This window comes from Callorhinus ursinus, unplaced genomic scaffold (assembly GCF_003265705.2).
Source record: "Callorhinus ursinus isolate GAN/ISIS: 27379988/994484 unplaced genomic scaffold, GSC_fseal_2.0 scaffold8, whole genome shotgun sequence".
Classification (NCBI taxonomy): Eukaryota; Metazoa; Chordata; class Mammalia; order Carnivora; family Otariidae; genus Callorhinus; species Callorhinus ursinus.
In genome coordinates, this window is record NW_027397070.1 from 27371836 (window position 1) to 27390511 (window position 18676).

Sequence of the window (18676 nt, forward strand, 5' to 3'; positions counted from 1 at the left end):
AAATAAAGTGCCCACTCTTCCCCTAAGCAAGTTTCCTAGGATTCCCTGAGTCACAAAAGATAGAAAACAGTTGGAACTGATTCATCACTGAGCTGTTGGTTCCTCACACAGAGATCCCAGAACAGCCTTGTTTCCTATTGTTTTTAAATGTGGCTTATTCTTTCTTCTAACTCCATGAATTACCCACTATTTCCATTTTGCTTAAGTTTCTGTTGCTTGCAACCAAAGAAACCCAATAGATACAGGTAAGTGGTAAAATAGAGGGCATGACAGAGGTTAAAGGAAGTTTTTGAAGGTAGCCTGAAATCCAGATACTTTATTTAAAATTACGAGAACATGTTATTAACAACTGTCAGAACTGCTGGCTATGGTACAATAACTAATCAACTTCATGTTTCTGTGTGCTTATAGTTAATTAGCATTTTCTAATGGTTAGGTTAATAATGTTTTATGACTACAAACTATATTTACAGTTCATTCTCATATCTCCCATGTTAGAAATCAAAACAAATGAGAATGAACTGAAATAATATGCATTACATGCTAGAGAAAAAATATCAAGGAAGGGGTGTGAACAGTAGCAAGTGATCTATTTAGAATGAAATACAGCTATTTTTGCTTTTTTAGATTCCAATTATGAACTCAGTTGCATTAGGCAAACTGTATGTGCAGAAAATTTTAAGAACAAGATATTAGGTATTAAAAGGGAGAAATACAGTGGAGCACCAAGTAGGATGTTCTCAACAAATGTCTCAAGAAAAAAAATGCACGGAGTGAAAATGAGACAACTGCTACAAACAGATCAGTCTGACAAGTAAGTGCTTTTAGAATAAAAATTAATTCTTTGGCTGATCTTTCCCTCACTATATAGATGAGGCCCTATGGCTTCTCCTCTCATTAGATAGATGAGGGAGACCAATTGATTTGTCCGAATCTTACAAAGGTAGATTTCACACATGGTTCAGAGGAGGGAGCCTCTCTTTTTGTGAAGAGGATAGCAGAATGTCTAAGTCCTCTTCAATTTAGCAATATAACTTATAGAATTAAGAGCAGGTTTTAAGATTTTCTTATATACCTTTACACATATATATCTATCTCATATACCTTTATACACACACACACACCAATTATATAGTTATATATAATTACATAAATTTATAATTTATATTAAATTATAATTAAATGATATATATTATCATATATAACTATATATATATATAAAATTCTGAGTCCTTTTTAGAGTTATCTCATCACCTTTTAAAAATACTATAAAAATGAATTTATAATAAAAGACATGGTTGTGTCCAGATAATAATCAGGATAAGACCACCTAATATTTATCTCTAATATTCGAGATTTTTTCAGACATAACTGAGCAAAAGAACATTTTACCACAGGTTAGTTTAACACAGGGTTACTCAACCTTGGTACTAGTGACATTGGGGCAGGATAGTTCTTCGCCATGAGGGGCTGTCCAATGCATGATAGGGTGTTTAGCAGCATTCCTGGCCTCTACCAACTAGATGCCAGTAACAACCCTAGTCATGACAAGCAAAAATGTCTCTTGACATTGCCAGATGTCCCCTGGGAGGCAAAACTGCTCCCTGGTTTAAAAACACTGGTTTTAACATCATGTCTACAACAAAACAAATACAATTTCCAGCTGTGTGATACCATTGTGGAACTGACTGTGATTAAACTAGAGTTGCATTTTTATTCTAATTCATGGCTAGAACTAAGTTAAATTAAGTACACCAGTTTTTGTCTAGAGCTGAGCTATCCACTACAGCAGTCACTAGCCATGTGTGGCTACTCTGGAGTGAAATGTACAGTAAGGGTAAAATATGCACTGGATTTTGAAGACTTGATAGAAAAAAAGGATGTAAAATATCTCATTATAATTTTTATGTTAACTGAGCTATTTTGGTATACTTACTGGGTGAAAGATTAAAATTAATTTCACCTGCTCATTTTCATTTCTTTAAATGTGCTACTAGAAAATTCTAAGTTACATATATGACTCACATTATATTTCCATCGGACAAAACTGGTCTAGAAACTTGAAATGATTTAATATTATTTTTTAATAAATTCTTCAATCTATCAAATAAACTAAAAAGACTTTGTAAAGCTCTCCACAGCCCTATGAAACCAGCTCATAACTCTTTAGAGCATCATAACTCTTTATTATCATGCTTAAATGATTTTTCTCCTTTAAACAAATTACTTCTATTCCAATGCTTTATTCTCAGTGTTTCAATTGGTTCTTTTCTGAATGCTGATTTATCTTCATGTTTTTTATCATTCTCCTGTGCATCTGTTTCTTTTGTACACTCAGGATCTTTCCTTGTGGGATGTTGAGATGCGGCAGCATCCATCATACTTAGAAAATCATAAGCAGGAAGAGGAGGTTTCCATTCCTGAGCAGGTAAAATTGCTGCAAGGAAGATATAACCAAAGGTTAATAATGAACAGCTATAAAATCATCATATAAATACTAGAAAATATTATATTTTGAAAAATATATTTGTAGGAGTAAAGGCTTTATCAGTTTTACTTATCTAGATTTTTTTATTGTCATTGTCTAAGAAACTTGATACATTTGTCATTACTAGACATTTTCACTTTTTTATATATTTGCAAGCTATTCTAAATAAAGGTATTTTTTTTAAAACATTTGTTTTTTAAAAAGGTTTTACTTGAGAGAGAGAGCGAGAGAGCACAAGTGGGGGAAGGGGCAGAGGGAGAAGTAGACTCCCTGCTGAGCAGGGAGCCTGACATGGGGCTCAATCCTGGGACTCTGGGATCATGACCTGAGCCAAAGGCAGACACTTAATAACTGAGCCACCCAGGTGCCCCTAAACATTAGTATTAATAGAGGGGAAAAAAGGTCCAAAATCTCCCAACTAGTTAACCCTTGTTGAGGTTTTAAAAAAAAATAGCAATATTGTAATGAGATTACATACAGATAGAAGTTAAAATGAAAAAGCCTCCTGCTTTCCACCCTACCCAACTTTATCCCAAAGAACTGGAACTTTTTTTTTTTAATTCCAGTATAGTTAACATAGTATTATATTAGTTGCAAATGTACAATATAGTGATTCATCAATTCTATACATTACTCAGTGCTCATCAGGATAAGTGCACTCTTAATCCCCTTCACTTATTTCACCCATTCCCCCACCCACCTCCCCTGTGGTTACCATCAGTTTGTTCTCTACAGTTAAGAGTCTGTTTTTTGGTTTGTCTTTTTTCTTTGTTCACTTGGTTTCTTAAATTCCACGTATAAGTGAAATCATGTGGGTTATTTGTCTTCTCTGACTGACTGACTTCACTTAGCATTATACTCTCTAGATCCATCCATGTTGTTGCAAATGACAAGATTTCATTCTTTTGTATGGCTGAGTAATATTCCTCTGTGTGTGTGTGTGTGTGTGTGTGTGTGTGTACACACACAGATCTTCTTTATTCACTTATCAATGGACAGTCTGCTTCCATAATTTGGCAATTGTAAATAATGCTGCAATAAAGATAGGAGTGCATATATCTTTTTGAATTAGACGCTGTCTTCATATTCCTTGGGTAAATACTCAGTAGTGGTATTACTGGATCATATGGTAATTCTGTTTTTAATTTTTTTTTTTAAGATTTATTTGACAGAGAGAGACACAATGAAAAAGGGAACACAAGCAGGGGGAGTGGGAGAGGGAAAAGCAGGCTTCCCGCAGAGCAGGGAGCCCGATGTGGGGCTCCATCACAGGACCCCTGGGACTATGACCTGAGCTGAAGGCAGACGTTTAATGACTGAGCCACCCAGGTGCCTGTTTTTAATTTTTTTGAGGAATCTCCATGCTGTTTTCCACAGGGACTGCACCAGCTTGCAGTCCCATCAACAGCGCACAAGGGGTCCTTATTCTCTGCATCCTTGCCAACACTTGCAATTTCTTGTATTTTTTATTTTGGCCAATCTGACAGGTATGAGGTAATATCTCATTGTGGTTTTGATTTGCATTTCCCTGACGATGAGTGACACTGAGCATCTTTTCACATGTCTTGTTGACCATCTGGATGTCTTTTTTGGAGAAATGTCTATTCATGTATTCTGTCCCTTTTTAATTGGATTACTTATTTTGGGGGTGTTAAGTTGTATAAGTTCTTTATATATTTTGGATACTAACCCTTTATCAGACATGTCATTTGCAAATATCTTATCCCATTCAGTAGGCTGTCTTTTCGTTTTGTTGATTTTTTCCTTTGCCATGCAGAAGTCCTTTATTTTGCTGGGCTCCAATAGTTTAATTTAATTAACAATTTAATTTTGCTTTTGTTTCCCTTGCCTCAGGAGACATTAGAAAAATGCTGTTATGGCCAATGCCAAAGAAATTACTGCCTGTACTCTCTTCTAGGATTTTTATGGTTCAGGTCTCACATTTATGTCCTTAATAATGTTAAGGACACACCTTAAAAATGGATTAATCCATTTTAAGGTGTGAGAAAGTGGTCCAGTTTTATTCGTTTGTATGTAGCTGTCCAGTTTCCCAACACCATCTTTTTCCCATTGCATATTCTCACCTTCTTTGTCAAAGATTAATTGACCATATAATCATGGGTTTATTTCTGGGCTCTCTATTCTCCATTGATCTATGTGTCTATTTTTGTGCCAGTACCATACTGTCGTGATTACCACGGCTTTGTAGTATATCTTGAAATCCGGGATTGTTCTTCTTGTTTTGTTCTTCTTGCACAAGATTGCTTTGGCTATTAAGGTTCTTTTCTGGTTCCATACAAATTTTACAATTGCTTGTTCTACTCCTATGAAAAATTCTGTTGGTACTGTGATAGGGATTGCATTAAAATCTGTAGATTGCTTTGGGTAGTATGGACATTTTTAACAATATTAATTCTTCCAACCCATGAGCATTTCCATTTGTTTATGTTGTCTTTGTTTCATCAATGTTTTATAGTTTTCACAGTACAGGTCTTTCACCTGCTTGGTTAAGTTTTTTCCTAGATATTTTATTATTTTGGGTGCAACTTTAAATGGAATTGTTTTCTTAATTTCTCTTTCTGCTATTTCACTGTTTTGGGGGTTTTTAAAATTACGTTATGTTAATCACCATACATTACAAAATAGTTTTTGATGTAGTGTTCCATGATTCATTGTTTGCGTATAACACCCAGTGTTCCATTGTTAGTGTATAGAAATGCAACAGATATCTGTTTATTGACTTTGTACCCTGCGACCTTATGGAATTCATCATCAGTTCTAGCAGTTTTTTGGTGGAGTCTATAGTATCGGGTCATCTACAAATAGTAACAGTTTTACTTCTTCCTTACCAATTTGGATGCCTTTTATTTCTTTTTGTTGTCTGATTGCTGTGGCTAGGGCTTCCAGTACTAAGTTGAATAGAAGTGGTAAGAGTGGACATTCTTATTACTGACCTTAGGGTAAAAGCTGTTTTTCACCATTGAGTATGATGTTAGCTGTGGGTTTTTCATGTATGGCCTTTATTATGTTGAAGTATGTTCCCTCTAAGCTTACTTTGTTGTTTTTATCATCAATGGATGTTGTACTTTGTCAAATGCTTTCTCTGCATCTATTTAAATGATCATATGGTTTTTTATCCTTTCTCTTGTTGATTTGAAGTATCACACTGATGATTCATGAATAATGAACCACCCTTGCATCCCAGGAATAAATCCCACTTGATAATGGTGAATGATTTTTTAAATGTGTTGTTAGATTCAGCTTGCTAATATTTTGTTGAGGATTTTTGCATCTATGTTCATCAGAGCTATTAGCCTGTGATTCTTTTTTTATAGGGTCTTTATCTGGCCTCATGGAATGAATTTGAAAGCCTTTCTTCCTCTCTTTTCTTTAATAGTTTGAGAACAAGGTATTAACTCTTCCTTAAGTGTTTGGTAGAATTCACCTGTGTAGCCATTTGGATTTTTGTTTGCTGGGAATCTTTTGATTACTGATTCAATTTCATTGCTGGCTCAAATTTTCTATTTCTTTCTGATTCAGTTTTGGGAGGTTCCATGTTTCTAGGAATTTAACCATTTCTTCTAGGTTGTCCAATTTGTTGACATAGACTTTTTCATAACATTCTCTTATAATCCTTCATATTTCTGTGCTGTCAGTTCTTATTTCTCCTCTATTCTGATTTTGAGTGCTCTCTCTCTCTTTTTCATGATCTGGTTAAAGGTCTATCAATTTTGTTGATCTTTTCCAAGAACCAGCTCCTATTTTCACTGATCTATTGTTTTTTTAGTTTCTATTTTCTTTATATCTGCTCTGACCTTTATTATTTCCTTCCTTCTATTCGTTTGGGGTTTTGTTTGTTCTTTTTCTACCTCCTTTAGGTGTAAGGTTAGGTTATTTGAGGTTTTTCTTCCTTCTTGAGGTAGGCCTCTATTGCTATAAACTTCCCTTTTAGAACTTTTGCTGCACCCCAAAGATTTTGCACCATTATGTGTTCATTTTCCTTGTCTCTATTTTTTTTTATTTCCTCTTTGATTTCTTGGTTGACCCATTCATTGTTTAGTAGAATGTTACTTAACCTCCATGTAGTTGTGTTCTTTCCATATTTTTTCTTGTAACTAATTTCTAGTTTTATAGAGTTGTGCTCAGAAGAAATGCATGGTATGACTTCAGCCTTTTTTAATTTGTTGACACTTGTTTTGGGGTCTAATATGTGATCTATTCTGGAGAATGTTCTATGTGCACTTGAAAAGAATGTGAATTGTTTTAGGGTAGACTGTTCTGAATATATCTGTTAGATCCAACTGGGCCAATGTGTCATTCAAAGCCACTGTTTCCTTGTTGATTTTTCTATTTGGATGATCTATCCATTGATGTGACTGGGGTGTTAAAGTCCCCTACTATTATTATATTACTATCGGTTACTTCCTTTATGTTTGTTACTAGATGCTATTATGTATTTGGGTGCTCCCATGTTTGTGCATAAATATTTACAATTGTTCTATCTCTTTGGTTAAAAGCTTATTTTGTCTGATATACATATTGCTACCCTGGCTTTCTTTTCACTTCCATTAGCATGGTAAATGCTTTTCTATTGGTTCACTTTCAAATTGCACGTGTCTTTACATTTGAAATGAGTCTCTTATAGGCAGCATACAGATGGGTCTTGTTTTTTATCCATTCCCTCACCCTATGTCTTTAGAATGGAGCATTTAGTCCATTTATATTCAAAGCAATTATTGATAGGTATGTTATTTATTGCCATTTGGTTAATTTGTTTTATGGTTGTTTTTGTGGTTCCTCTTTGTTCCTTTCCTCTCTTGCTTTATTCTCTCATGGTTTACTGGCTTTCTTTAATGATGTATTGGATTCCTTTTGCTTTATTTTTTCCATATCTATTACTGATTTTTGATCTGTTGTTACCATTAGGTTTATATATAACATCTTATGCATACAGTAGTCTATATTAAGTTAATGGTCACTTAAGTTTGAACCCATTCTTTACTCCTCTTCCCCCACATTTTAGGTATATGGTATCATACTTTATATCCTTTTATTTTGTGAATCCCTTGACTGATATTTTAAATTTATTTTATTATGTTATGTTAGTCACCATACAATACATCATTAGTTTTTGATGTAGTGATCCATGATTCATTGTTTTCGTGTAACACCCAGTACTCCATTCAATACGTGCCCTCTTTACTACCCACAGGCTAACACATCCCCCCACCCCCCTACCCTAAGGAACCCTCAGTTTGTTTCTCAGAGTCCATAGTCTCTCATGGTCCATCTCTCCCTCCGATTTCCCCTTCATTTTTCCCTTCCTTCTCCTAATGTCCTCCATACTATTCCTTATGTTCTACAAATAAGTGAAACCATATGGTAATTGACTTTCTCTGCTTGACCTATTTCACTTAGCATAATCTCCTCCAGTCCCATCCGTGTTGATGTCAAAGTTGGGTATTCATCCTTTCTGATGGCTGAATAATACTCCATTGTATATATGGACCACATCTTCTTTATCCATTCATCTATTGAAGGGCATCTCGGCTCTTTCCACAGTTTGGCTATTGCGAACATTGCTGCTATGAACATTGGGGTGCATACGGCTCTTCTTTTCACTAAATTTGTGTCTTTGGGGTAACTACCCAGTAGTACAATTGCTGGGTCATAGGGGAGCTCTATTTTTAATTTTTTGAGGCACCTCCACACTGTTTTACAAAGTGGCTGTACCAACTTGCATTCCCACCAACAGTGTAAGAGGGTTCCCCTTCCTCCACAACCTCTCCAACATTTGTTGTTTCTTGCCTTGTCAATTTTTGCCATCCTAACTGGTGTAAGGTGGTATCTCAGTGTGGTTTGATTTGAATTTCAATGATGGCTAATGATGATGAACATTTTTTCATGTGTCTGTTAGCCATTTGTATGTCTTCTTTGGAGAAGTGTCTGTTCGTGTCTTCTGCCCGTTTTTTGACTTATTTGTTTTTTGGGTGTTGAGCTTGAGAAGTCCTCTATAGATCTTGGATAGCAGCCCTTTATCTATAGTGTCATTTGCAAATAACTTCTCCCATTCTGTGGGTTGCCTCTTTGTTTTGTTGACTGTTTTCTTTGCAGAAGCTTTTTATCTTGATGAAGAAGCTTTTTATCTTGACGAAGTCCCAAAAGTTCATTTTTGCTTTTGTTTCACTAGCCTTTGGAGATGTATCTTGAAAGACGTTGCTGTGGCCGAGGTTACTGCCTATGTTCTCCTCTAGGATTTTGATGGATTCCTGTCTCACACTGAGGTCTTGCATCCATTTAGAGTTTATCTTTGTGTATGGGATTAGAGAATGGTCAAGTTGCATTCTTCTGCATGTGGCTATCCAATTTTCCCAGCACCATTTATTGAAGAGACTGTCTTTTTTCCATTGCATATTTTTTCCTGCTTTGTTGAAGATTATTTGACCATAGAGTTGAGGGTCCATATCTGGGCTCTCTATTCTGTTCCATTGGTCTAGATGTCTGTTTTTGTGCCAGTACCATGCTGTCTTGGTGATCACTGCTTTGTAATATAGCTTGAAACCGAGCAACGTGATTGCCCCAGCTTTTTCTTTTTCAACATTTCCTTAGTGATTCAGGGTCTTTTCTGATTCCATACAAATTTTAGGATTGTTTGTTCCAGCACTTTGAAAAATGTCATTGGAACTTTGATCGGGACAGCGATGAAGGTATAGATTGCTCTGGGTAGCACAGACATTTTAAGAATGTTCATGATTCTTCCGATCCATGAGCATGGAATGTTTTTCCATCGTTTTGTGTCTTCTTCAATTTCTTTCATGAGTGTTGTGTAGTTCTTACAGTATAGATCCTTTACCTCTTTGGTTAGGTTTATTCCAAGGTATCTTCTGGTTTTTGGTGCTATTGTAAATGGAACCATTTCTCTAATTTCTCTTTCTACAGTTGCATTGATAGTGTATAAGAAAGCAACTGATTTCTGTGCATTGACTTTGTATCCTGCCACATTACTGAATTGCTATTATGAGTTCTAGTAATTTGGGGGTGGAGTATTTTGGATTTTCCACATAAAGTATCATGTCATCTGTGAAGAGAGAGAGTTTGACATCTTCTTTGGCAATTTGAATACCTTTTATTTCTTTTTGTTCTCTGATTGCTGTTGCCAGGACTTCTAGTACTATGTTGAACAATAGTGGCAAGAGTGGGCATCCTTGTCATGTTCCTGATCTTAAAGGAAAGGCTCTCAGCTTTTCCCCATTGAGGATGATATTCGCTGTGGGTTGTTCATAGATGGATATTATGAACTTGAGGACTGTTCCCTCTATCCTTATACTCTGAAGAGTTTTAATCAGGAAAGGATGCTTGTCAAATGCTGTTTCTGCATCAATTGAGAGAACCATATGGTTCTTCTCTCTCCTCTTATTAATGTGTTCTATCACATTGATTGACTTGCAAATGTTGAACTACCCCTGCATCCCTGGGATAAATCCCACATGGTTGTGGTGGATGATTCTTTTAATGTATTGTTGGATCCTATTAGCTAGGATTTTGTTGAGGATTTTGGAATCCATATTCATCAAGGATATTGGTCTGAAATTCTTTTTGATGGGGTCTTTGCCTGGTTGGGAGATTAAGGTAATGCTGGCCTGGAAGCTTTCCTTCTGTTTCTATTTTTTGAAACAGCTTCAGGAGGACAGGTATTATTTCTTCTTTGAATGTTTGATAGAATTCCCCAGGGAATCCATCAGGCCCTGGACTCTTGTTTTTTGGGAGATTTTTGATCACTGCTTCAATCTCGTTACTGGTTATTGGCCTATTCATGTTTTCAATTTCTTCCTGTTTCAGGCTTCAGTTTATAGGTTTCCAAGAAGGCATCCACTTCTTCTAGGTTGCTCAATTTATTGGCATATAGTTGTTGATAATAACTTTTTTTGTAGTTTTTTCACTTTAAAAATTTTTAAAATTTTATTATGTTATGTTAGTCACCAAACAATACATCATTAGTTTTTGATGTGGTGGTCCACGATCCATTGTTTTCATATTAACACCCAGTGCTCCATGCAGTATGTGCCCTCCTCAATACACATCACTGGGCTATCCCATCCCCCCATCCCACTCCCCTCTAAAACCCTGTTTCTCAGAGTCTATAGTCTCTCATGGTTCATCTCTCCCTCCAATGTCCACCCTTCACTTTTCCCTTCCTTCTCCTAATGTCCTCCATGTTATTCCTTATGTTCTACAAACAAGTGAAACCATATGATAATTGACTTTCTCTGCTTGACTTATTTCACTTAGCATAATCTCCTCCAGTCCCAACCATGTTGATGTCAAAGTTGGGTATTCATCCTTTCTGATGGCTGAGTAATATTCCATTGTAGTTGTGGATAATAATTTCTAATAATTGTTTCTATTTCCTTGGTGTTAGTCGTGATCTCTCCCTTTTCATTCATAATTTTATTAATTGGGGTCCTTTCTCTTTTCTTTTGGATAAGTCTGGCCAGTGGTTTATCGATCTTATTAATTCTTTCAAAGAACAAACTTCTAGTTCCGTTGATCTGATCTACTGGGTTTCTGGTTTCTAATTCATTGATCTCTACTCTAATCTTAATTATTTCTCTTCTAATGCGTGGCTTAGGAATCGTTTGTTGCTTTTTCTCTAGCTCTTTAAGGTGTAAAGTTAGTTGGTGAATTCGGGATTTTTCTATTTTTTTGAGTGAGGCTTGGATAGATATATATTTTCCCATTAGGACCGCCTTTGCAGTATCCCATAGGTTTTGGACTGGTGTGTTTTTGTTCTCATTGGTTTCCATGAATTGTTTAAGTTCTTCTTTGATTTCCTGGTTGACCCAAACATTCTTGAGCAGAGTGGTCTTTAGCTTCCAAATGTTTGAATTTCTGCCAAATTTTTTCTTGTGATTGAGTTCCACTTTTAAAGCATTATGGTCTGAGAATATGCAGAGAAAAATCTTAATCTTTTGGTATCGATTGAGACCTGATTTGTGACCCAGTATGTGGTCTATTCTGGAGAAAGTTCCATGTGTGCTCGACAAGAATGAGTATTCTGTTATTTTAGGGTGGAATGTTCTGTATATATCTATGAGGTCCATCTGGTCCAGTGTGTCATTCAAAGCTCTTGTTTCTTTGTTGATTTTCTGCTTAGATGATCTGTCTGTTGCTGAGACTGGAGTGTTGAGGTCTCCTACAATTAACGTATAGTTGTCAATATGACTATTTTGGTTAACAGTTGGCTTATGTAGATGGCTGCTCCCATGTTGGGGGCATAGATATTTACAATTGTTAGATCTTCTTGTTGGATAGACCCTTTAAGAATGATATAGTGTCCTTCTGTGTCTCTAACTACAGTCTTTAGTTTAAAATCTAATTTTTCTGATACAAGAATTGGTACCCCAGCTTTCTTTTGAGGTCCGTTGGCATGGAAGATGGATGTCCATCCCTTCACTTCCAGTCTGGATGTATCTTTAGGTTCAAAATGAGTCTCTTGTAGACAGCCTATGGGTGGGTCCTGTCTTTTTATCCAGTCTGCAACCCTGTGCCATTTTATGGGAGCATTTGTGCCATTCATGTTGAGAGTGATTGTTGAAAGATATGAATTTATTGTCATCATGTTGCCTGTGATGACCTTGTTTTTATAGATTGTCTCTGTAAATTTCTGTTCTAAATCACTCTTGAGGTCTTTCTCCTTTTATAGAACCCCCTTAATATTTCATGCAGGGCCAGCTTAGTGGTCACATATCTTTCAGTTTCTGCTGGTCTTGGAAGCTCTGCATCTCCATCCATTCTAAATGACAGCCTTGCTGGATAAAGTATTCTTGGCTGCATGTTCTTTTCATTTAGTACCCTGAATATGTCTTGCCAGCCCTTTCTGGCTTGCCAGGTGTCTGTGGATAGGTCTGACATTATTCTGATGTTCCTCCCTCTGTACGTAAGGAATCTCTTCCCCCTAACTGCCCTTAAGATGGTTTCCTTGGTTCTAAGGTTTGCAAGTTTTACATGCCAGGGCGTTGGTCTATTTTCCTTGATCTTGGGAGGGATCCTCTCTGCCTCTAGGACACCAATGTTTGTTTCACTCTCCAGATTAGAGAAGTTCTCAGCTACGATTTGCTGAAATATATTTCCTGGTCCTCTCTCTCTCTCCACCCCCTCAGGGATCCCAATAATTCTGACATTGGAACGTTTTATGGTGTCACTTATTTCTCTGATTCTATTTTCATGGATTCTGAATTGTTTTTCCCTGGTCGCCTCTTTTTCCTCTTGTCTATTAACTGGTCTTCTAGATCACTAATTCATTCTTCTGTCTCGCTTACCCTAGCTGTTAGATTATCTAGATTAGATTGGATGATCTCATTGATAGCATTTTTAAGTTCTGCCAATTCAGCTTTCATTTCTGCCCTTAGAGACTCTATGTATGTTGCCATTAATCAGTTTCTCCATCCAAGCTATTTTCTTCACAATTGATACCCTGAATTCCACCTCCGACATCTTGGTTACATCTGAATCCATTTGTAAATCTGTGGCAGAGGTCACAGTCTCTGAGTCTTTCCTATTTTGGGGGTTCCTCCTAATCATTCTGTTGAGGGGTGGTTGAGGTAACGTACAGAGTCCAAATTATTGACGACAACCCAAGCAAGATGCATCGGTTTTCTAGGGACTTTAGGGTTGCTGTTCTCTTGTTCTTCCAGACTGTCTTCTGAGGGAGGGGCCTGCCACACTGTTACTCAGGCAAACCTGTTTGGGCAGAGTTGCCCTGCCCCCTGTGGCGGGGGATGGGCTCAGTGAAAACCGGTTTTTTGGGGCTTTTGTTCTCTGGTGGCTTTCCCTGGCGGCTTTCCGCATCTCTTCCAAGAGAGCAGAAGAGATCATTTCCAACCCTCTGCCTCAGAGCAAAGAGATCGCATCTGTTCTTCGGTGAGCTCTCCAGGCCACTCTATCTCCATTTCTGTCTGTGCTGCTATAAACTGCAGCGGCCTGGGTTGTGCGCCCCTCAGCAGTGCTCCCAGTCCTCGCCTCCAGGTTGGGGCCCTTTGTGCTTCTAAAACTGCCAGCCGCCCCCAGTTTGCACACGCAGCCCCACTGCTCCGGGTTTCTGTCTGGGGGGCTGCCCTAAAGTCCTTGCCCCGTCGCTACTGGTCTGCGAATCTGTGCCCTGTCCCCAGCAGGGAGGCTATCGCTCACCGGTGGTATAGGATCCCCATGGCTCAGCTCCCTCCCCCTTCCGTTTATCCTCTGATATCTGCCTGCGGAATCACGGTCCCCTGCTTAGTACCTTGAAACCAACCACCTGTGATATTCTGTTTGTAGAGATCCAGAGCTATCTTCTTACATCTCGGGCTGATTTCATGGGTGTTCAGAGTGGTCTGGTAGATATCCAGCTCAATTCCGGGAACCAGTTGGAATAGGGTCCCGTATTCCTCTGCCATCTTTTCCCCACCCCTTGACTGATTTTTACAGATATACTTAATTTTACTGCTTTTGTGCTTCCCACTCTTCTTACTCCTGTTTATGGTCTTTCCTTTCCATTCAAAGAGTCCCCTTTAGGTCATGAGTTCTTTTAACTTTTGTCCAGGAAACTCTCTCTCCTTCTATTCTAAATGATAGCCTTGCCAGATATTCTTGGCTGCAGATTTTTTTCTTTCAGCACTTTGAATATATCATGCCACAGCCTTGTAGCCTGCAAAATTCCTGCTGAAAAATCTGTTGATAGCCTTACAGGGTTTCCCTCTTGCTGCTTTGAAAATTCTCTTATTACTACTTTTTGCCATTTTCATTACTATGTGTCTTAGTGTGGACCTCTTTGGGTTGATTTTGTTGGAGGCTCTTGTGCCCCCTGGATCTAGATTTCTGTTTCCTTCCCCAGATTCAGGAATTTTTCAACTATTATTTCTTCAAATAGATTTTCTGCCCTTTCTGCCCTTTTTCTCCCCCTTCTCTTTCTGGGGTCCCTATAATGCAAATGTTATTATACTTGATGGTGTCTGAGTTCCCTAAGTCTGTTTTCATTTTTTATTATTTTTTTCTCTCTCCTGTTTAGCTTAATTGCTTCCCATTACTCCGTCCTCCAAGTTGCCAATCCATTCTTCTGCTCCCTCTAGTCTACTATTTATTCCATCTAGTATATTTTTAATTTCAGTTATTGAGTTCTTCATCTCTGACTGGTTCTTTTCTATGTTTTATAGCTCTGTTAAAGATCTTAGTGAGGTCCTCCACTCTTCTCAAGTCCAGCAAGTAGCTTTATGACCATTACTTTAAATTCTCTGTCAGGCATATGACATTTCCATTTTGTTTAGCTCTCCTGCTGTGATTTTGTCCTATTCCTTCATTCGTGATGTATTCCTCTGACTCCTTTTTGTTGAACTGTTTCAATGTGTTAGTAAACTCAGCTATGTCTCCTGCTCTTGAAAATAGTGGCTTTATGAAAAAGAGGTCTTGTAGTGCCCTGCACTCCAATGTCCCTTGTTCACCAGAACCTGGCGCTTCACGGATATCTTCTATATGTGTTGCTTGTGTCCTACTATTGTTGTTGAGCTGCTTTTGCCTCAGTGCAGTCATCTGCAATGGCTCTTTGCCAGTGGTGGACAGGTATTAATCCCTGTGTTGTTCGTGGGACACTCTGGGGCCACACTGGGCTTGAGTAGGACCAGGTATTTGCCAGAGATACAGTAGCATGGGGGCACTTTCCCTGTGTTGTCCCCTGAGAAGCTTCTGTTCTGGGCAGGGTCTGCAGTCAGATTGGATGTCTGCCCCTATCCCACTGCTGGGGCTGAAGTTGGACTGGTGTGTGGCTGTCTTTCCCTCTCTCCAGTTTATCTATACTGGTTATATAATTTCCTCATGTAAACTCAATTATATGAAATCCTAGTACATGGTACATCAGGAGGGTATTAAGTTTAGGCTACACCTATAGTTGATATTTAAAATTACTATTGCTGGGTTAGCAGATTCAAAAGTGACCAGGAAATAAAATATTTTCTTAAATATAAGGAATTGTAAGAATAACTGTTTATAGTTTGCAACATGAAGATAAAGTATCTTTTTTAAAGAATTTTATTTATTTATTTGAGAGAGCAAGAGAGAGAATGTGCATGAATGGTGGGGAGAGGCAGAGGGAGAGGGAGAAGCAGACTCCACACTGAGCAGTGACCCTGAGATCATGACATGAGTTGAAGGCAGATGCCTAACCGACTATGCCACCCAGGCACCCCAACATTAAAGTATCTTTAAGGAAAGTCCAACTTAAAGTGTAACAAATATTTAGCATATTTGTTTTTTAAGGTAAGCACTGCAGCCTAGTAGTCTGACATGATGGCAAAATGTCTGAAAGTAGGCATCTCAATTCTGCTAATTATTTGCTAAGAAAACTATGCAAAGGTCCTGGATGTTTTCAATTGCAAATAAAACTGTATTCTCATATATATGAATAATAAATGCTTTATTATCAAATTAGTATTGATAATAACAGCTAACATTTATTGAACCTTTACTTTGTACCAGGCATTATTCTTTTAATCTTTACAATCCCATGCATTAAGTATAATTTTTATCCCAATTTTATAAATGAGAAAATCAAGACCAAGAACGGTCTGAGAACTTGAAGGTTAAATGGAAATCTCGAATAAGAATAGCCAATGGTCACAATTTCACATAAATTAAGATGTGCAGCAAGCATGGTAAAACAGATACACATGGCACCAAATCACAGATTCAGGCTTTTCTGGGAGTAGCTACAACACCCCAGAGTCCAAACTGTCTCTCAAAGTGTGGTAAGACCAGGTCCTTTTGGCAGAGAAGACAGGACCCAATACATAAAAGTACTGCTCAGTTTGCTTCTTTTCTGCTGCAGAGGCTGCAGGGATAATTTTTTTTTTAAAGATTTTATTTATTTATTTGAGAGCGAGAATGAGAGAGAGAGAGAGCACATGAGAGAGGGGAGGGTCAGAGGGAGAAGCAGACTCCCCGCTGAGCAGGGAGCCCAATGCGGGACTCGATTCTGGGACTCCAGGATCATGACCTGAGCCGAAGGCAGTCGCTTAACCAACTGAGCCACCCAGGCGCCCTGCAGGGATAATTTAAGAATAGGCACACTGGTACAAAGAAATAATGGAAACCCCTCAAAGAGTTAGCAAAGGCATTAACAAAATTACCCTGGAACACACTCTAATCTCTCAGGAAACTAAAATAATAATAATTCTGGTTCATTCTTCTTGGTAATGAGTTGAGGAATCAAAGCCCTACAAATACTCCTTGTGGAAAAGATCTCTGTAAGACTGATAATACTTTAGATTTCACACCTTACAAAGTACCTTTACATACATAATTTTACTTGATTTTTAAAATAAGTATGTGAGGGGCGCCTGGGTGGCTTAGTTGGTTAAGCGTCTGCCTTCGGCTCAGGTCATGATCTCAGGGTCCTGGGATTGAGCCCCATGTCTGGCTCCCTACTCAGCAGGGAGTCTGCTTCTGCCTCTCCCTCTGCCCCTCCGCTTGCTTGTGCTCATTCTGTCTCTCAGATAAATTTTAAAAAGCTTTAAAAAAATTAAAATAAAATAAGTACATGACATAGAGTAGGAACTATTAATCTCACTTTACAGTTGCAGAGAAGAAACAAAGACTTGCCTAGAGCCACACCATTAAATAATCAAGGGGGTTGGATTATGAGCTCAGATTTTTGCACCTTTGAACATCACCACCTTTTTTATTATTTTTATTTTTTTAATTGAAGTACTGTTAACACAATATTAGCTTCAGGTATACAACACAATGATTTGACATTCATATACATTATGAAATGATCGCCATATGTCTAGTTACTGTCACCATACAAAAATGGCATATTAACTATATTCCCTAAAATGTACTTTTCATCCCCATGACTCATAACTGAAGTTTGTACCTCTTAATCCCCTTCCCCTATTTTGTCCATCCCTCCTCCACTCCCCTCCCCTCTGAAAACCACTAGTTCCTGTGTCTGTTTCTGTTTTGTTCATTTGTTTTGTTTTTTAGATTCCATATATAAGTAATATCATACAGTATTTGTGTTCCTCCGTCTTATTTCACTTACCATAATACTCTCTACATCCACCTATGCTGTGACAAATGGCAAGATTTCATTCTCTTTTATGGCTGAGCAATATCCCATTGTTTAGTATAAATATCACACCTTCTTTTTCTATTCATCTATCAATGGACACTTGTGTTGTGTCCATGTCTTTGTTCTTGTAAATAATGCTACAGTAAACATAGGGGTGCATATATCTTTTCAAATTAGTGTTTTCAATTTCTTTGTGTAAATACTCAGAAGTGGAATTACTAAGTCACATGGTATTTCTATTTTTAATTTCTTGAGGAACCTCCTTACTCTTTTCCACAGCAGCTGTACCAATTTACATTCCCACCAACAGTCCACAAGGGTTCTCTTTTCTCCACATCCTTGCCAACACTTACTATTTCTTGTCTTTTTGATATTAGCCATTCTGACTAGTATGAAGTGATATCTCATTGTGGTTTTGATTTGTATTTCCCTGATGATGAGTGATGCTGAACATCTTTTCATGTGTCTGTTGGCCACCAGTATGTCTTCTTTGGAAGATCCTCTGCCCATTTTTAAACAGGATTATTTGTTTTCTTGGTGTTGAGGTATATGTGTTCTTTATACATTTTAGATATTAGCCCCTCATTGGATATATCATTTGCAAATATCTTCTCCCATTAAGTAGGTTGTCTTTTCATTTTGTTGATGGTTTCCTTTGCTGTGCAAAAGCTTTTTAGGTTGATAGAGTCCCAACTGTTTTTGCTTTTGTTTACCTTGCCTCAGGACCATCAAGAAAAATATTGCTAAGGCTGATGTCCAAGAGTTTACTGCCTACATTTTCCTTTAAGATTAACTTTTATGATTTCAGTTCTTATATTTAGGTATTTATTCTATTTTTAATTTATTTTTGTGTATGGTATAAGAAAGTGATCCAGTTTCATTCTTTTCCATGTAGCTGTCCAATTTTCCCAGCATCATTTATTAAAGAAACTGTCTTTTCCCATTGTATATTCTGGACTCATTTGCTATAATTAACCTTTTAAGTGTGGGTTTATTGCTAGGCTCGCTCTTCAGTGCCATTGATCCATGTGTCTATTTTTGTACCAGTACCATTCTGTTTTGATTAATATAGCTTTGCAATACTGTTT

General features: G+C 37.6%; 1 protein-coding gene across 4 annotated transcripts in view; it reads right to left on the reverse strand.

The window, feature by feature from the left end:
- Positions 1–306: 306 nt before the first annotated feature.
- Positions 307–18676, reverse strand: part of TXNDC16 (thioredoxin domain containing 16) — a 117553-nt gene continuing 99183 nt past the window's right edge. For 3 of the 4 annotated variants that reach the window (XM_073895225.1, XM_073895224.1, XM_073895223.1), the window contains one exon: positions 307–2437. In XM_073895225.1, the coding sequence (XP_073751326.1) occupies positions 2175–2437 (263 nt within the window). In that variant the 3' untranslated portion in view covers positions 307–2174. The remainder of the gene's footprint in view (positions 2438–18676) is intronic. The other variant, XR_012378987.1, reaches the window with a different exon arrangement.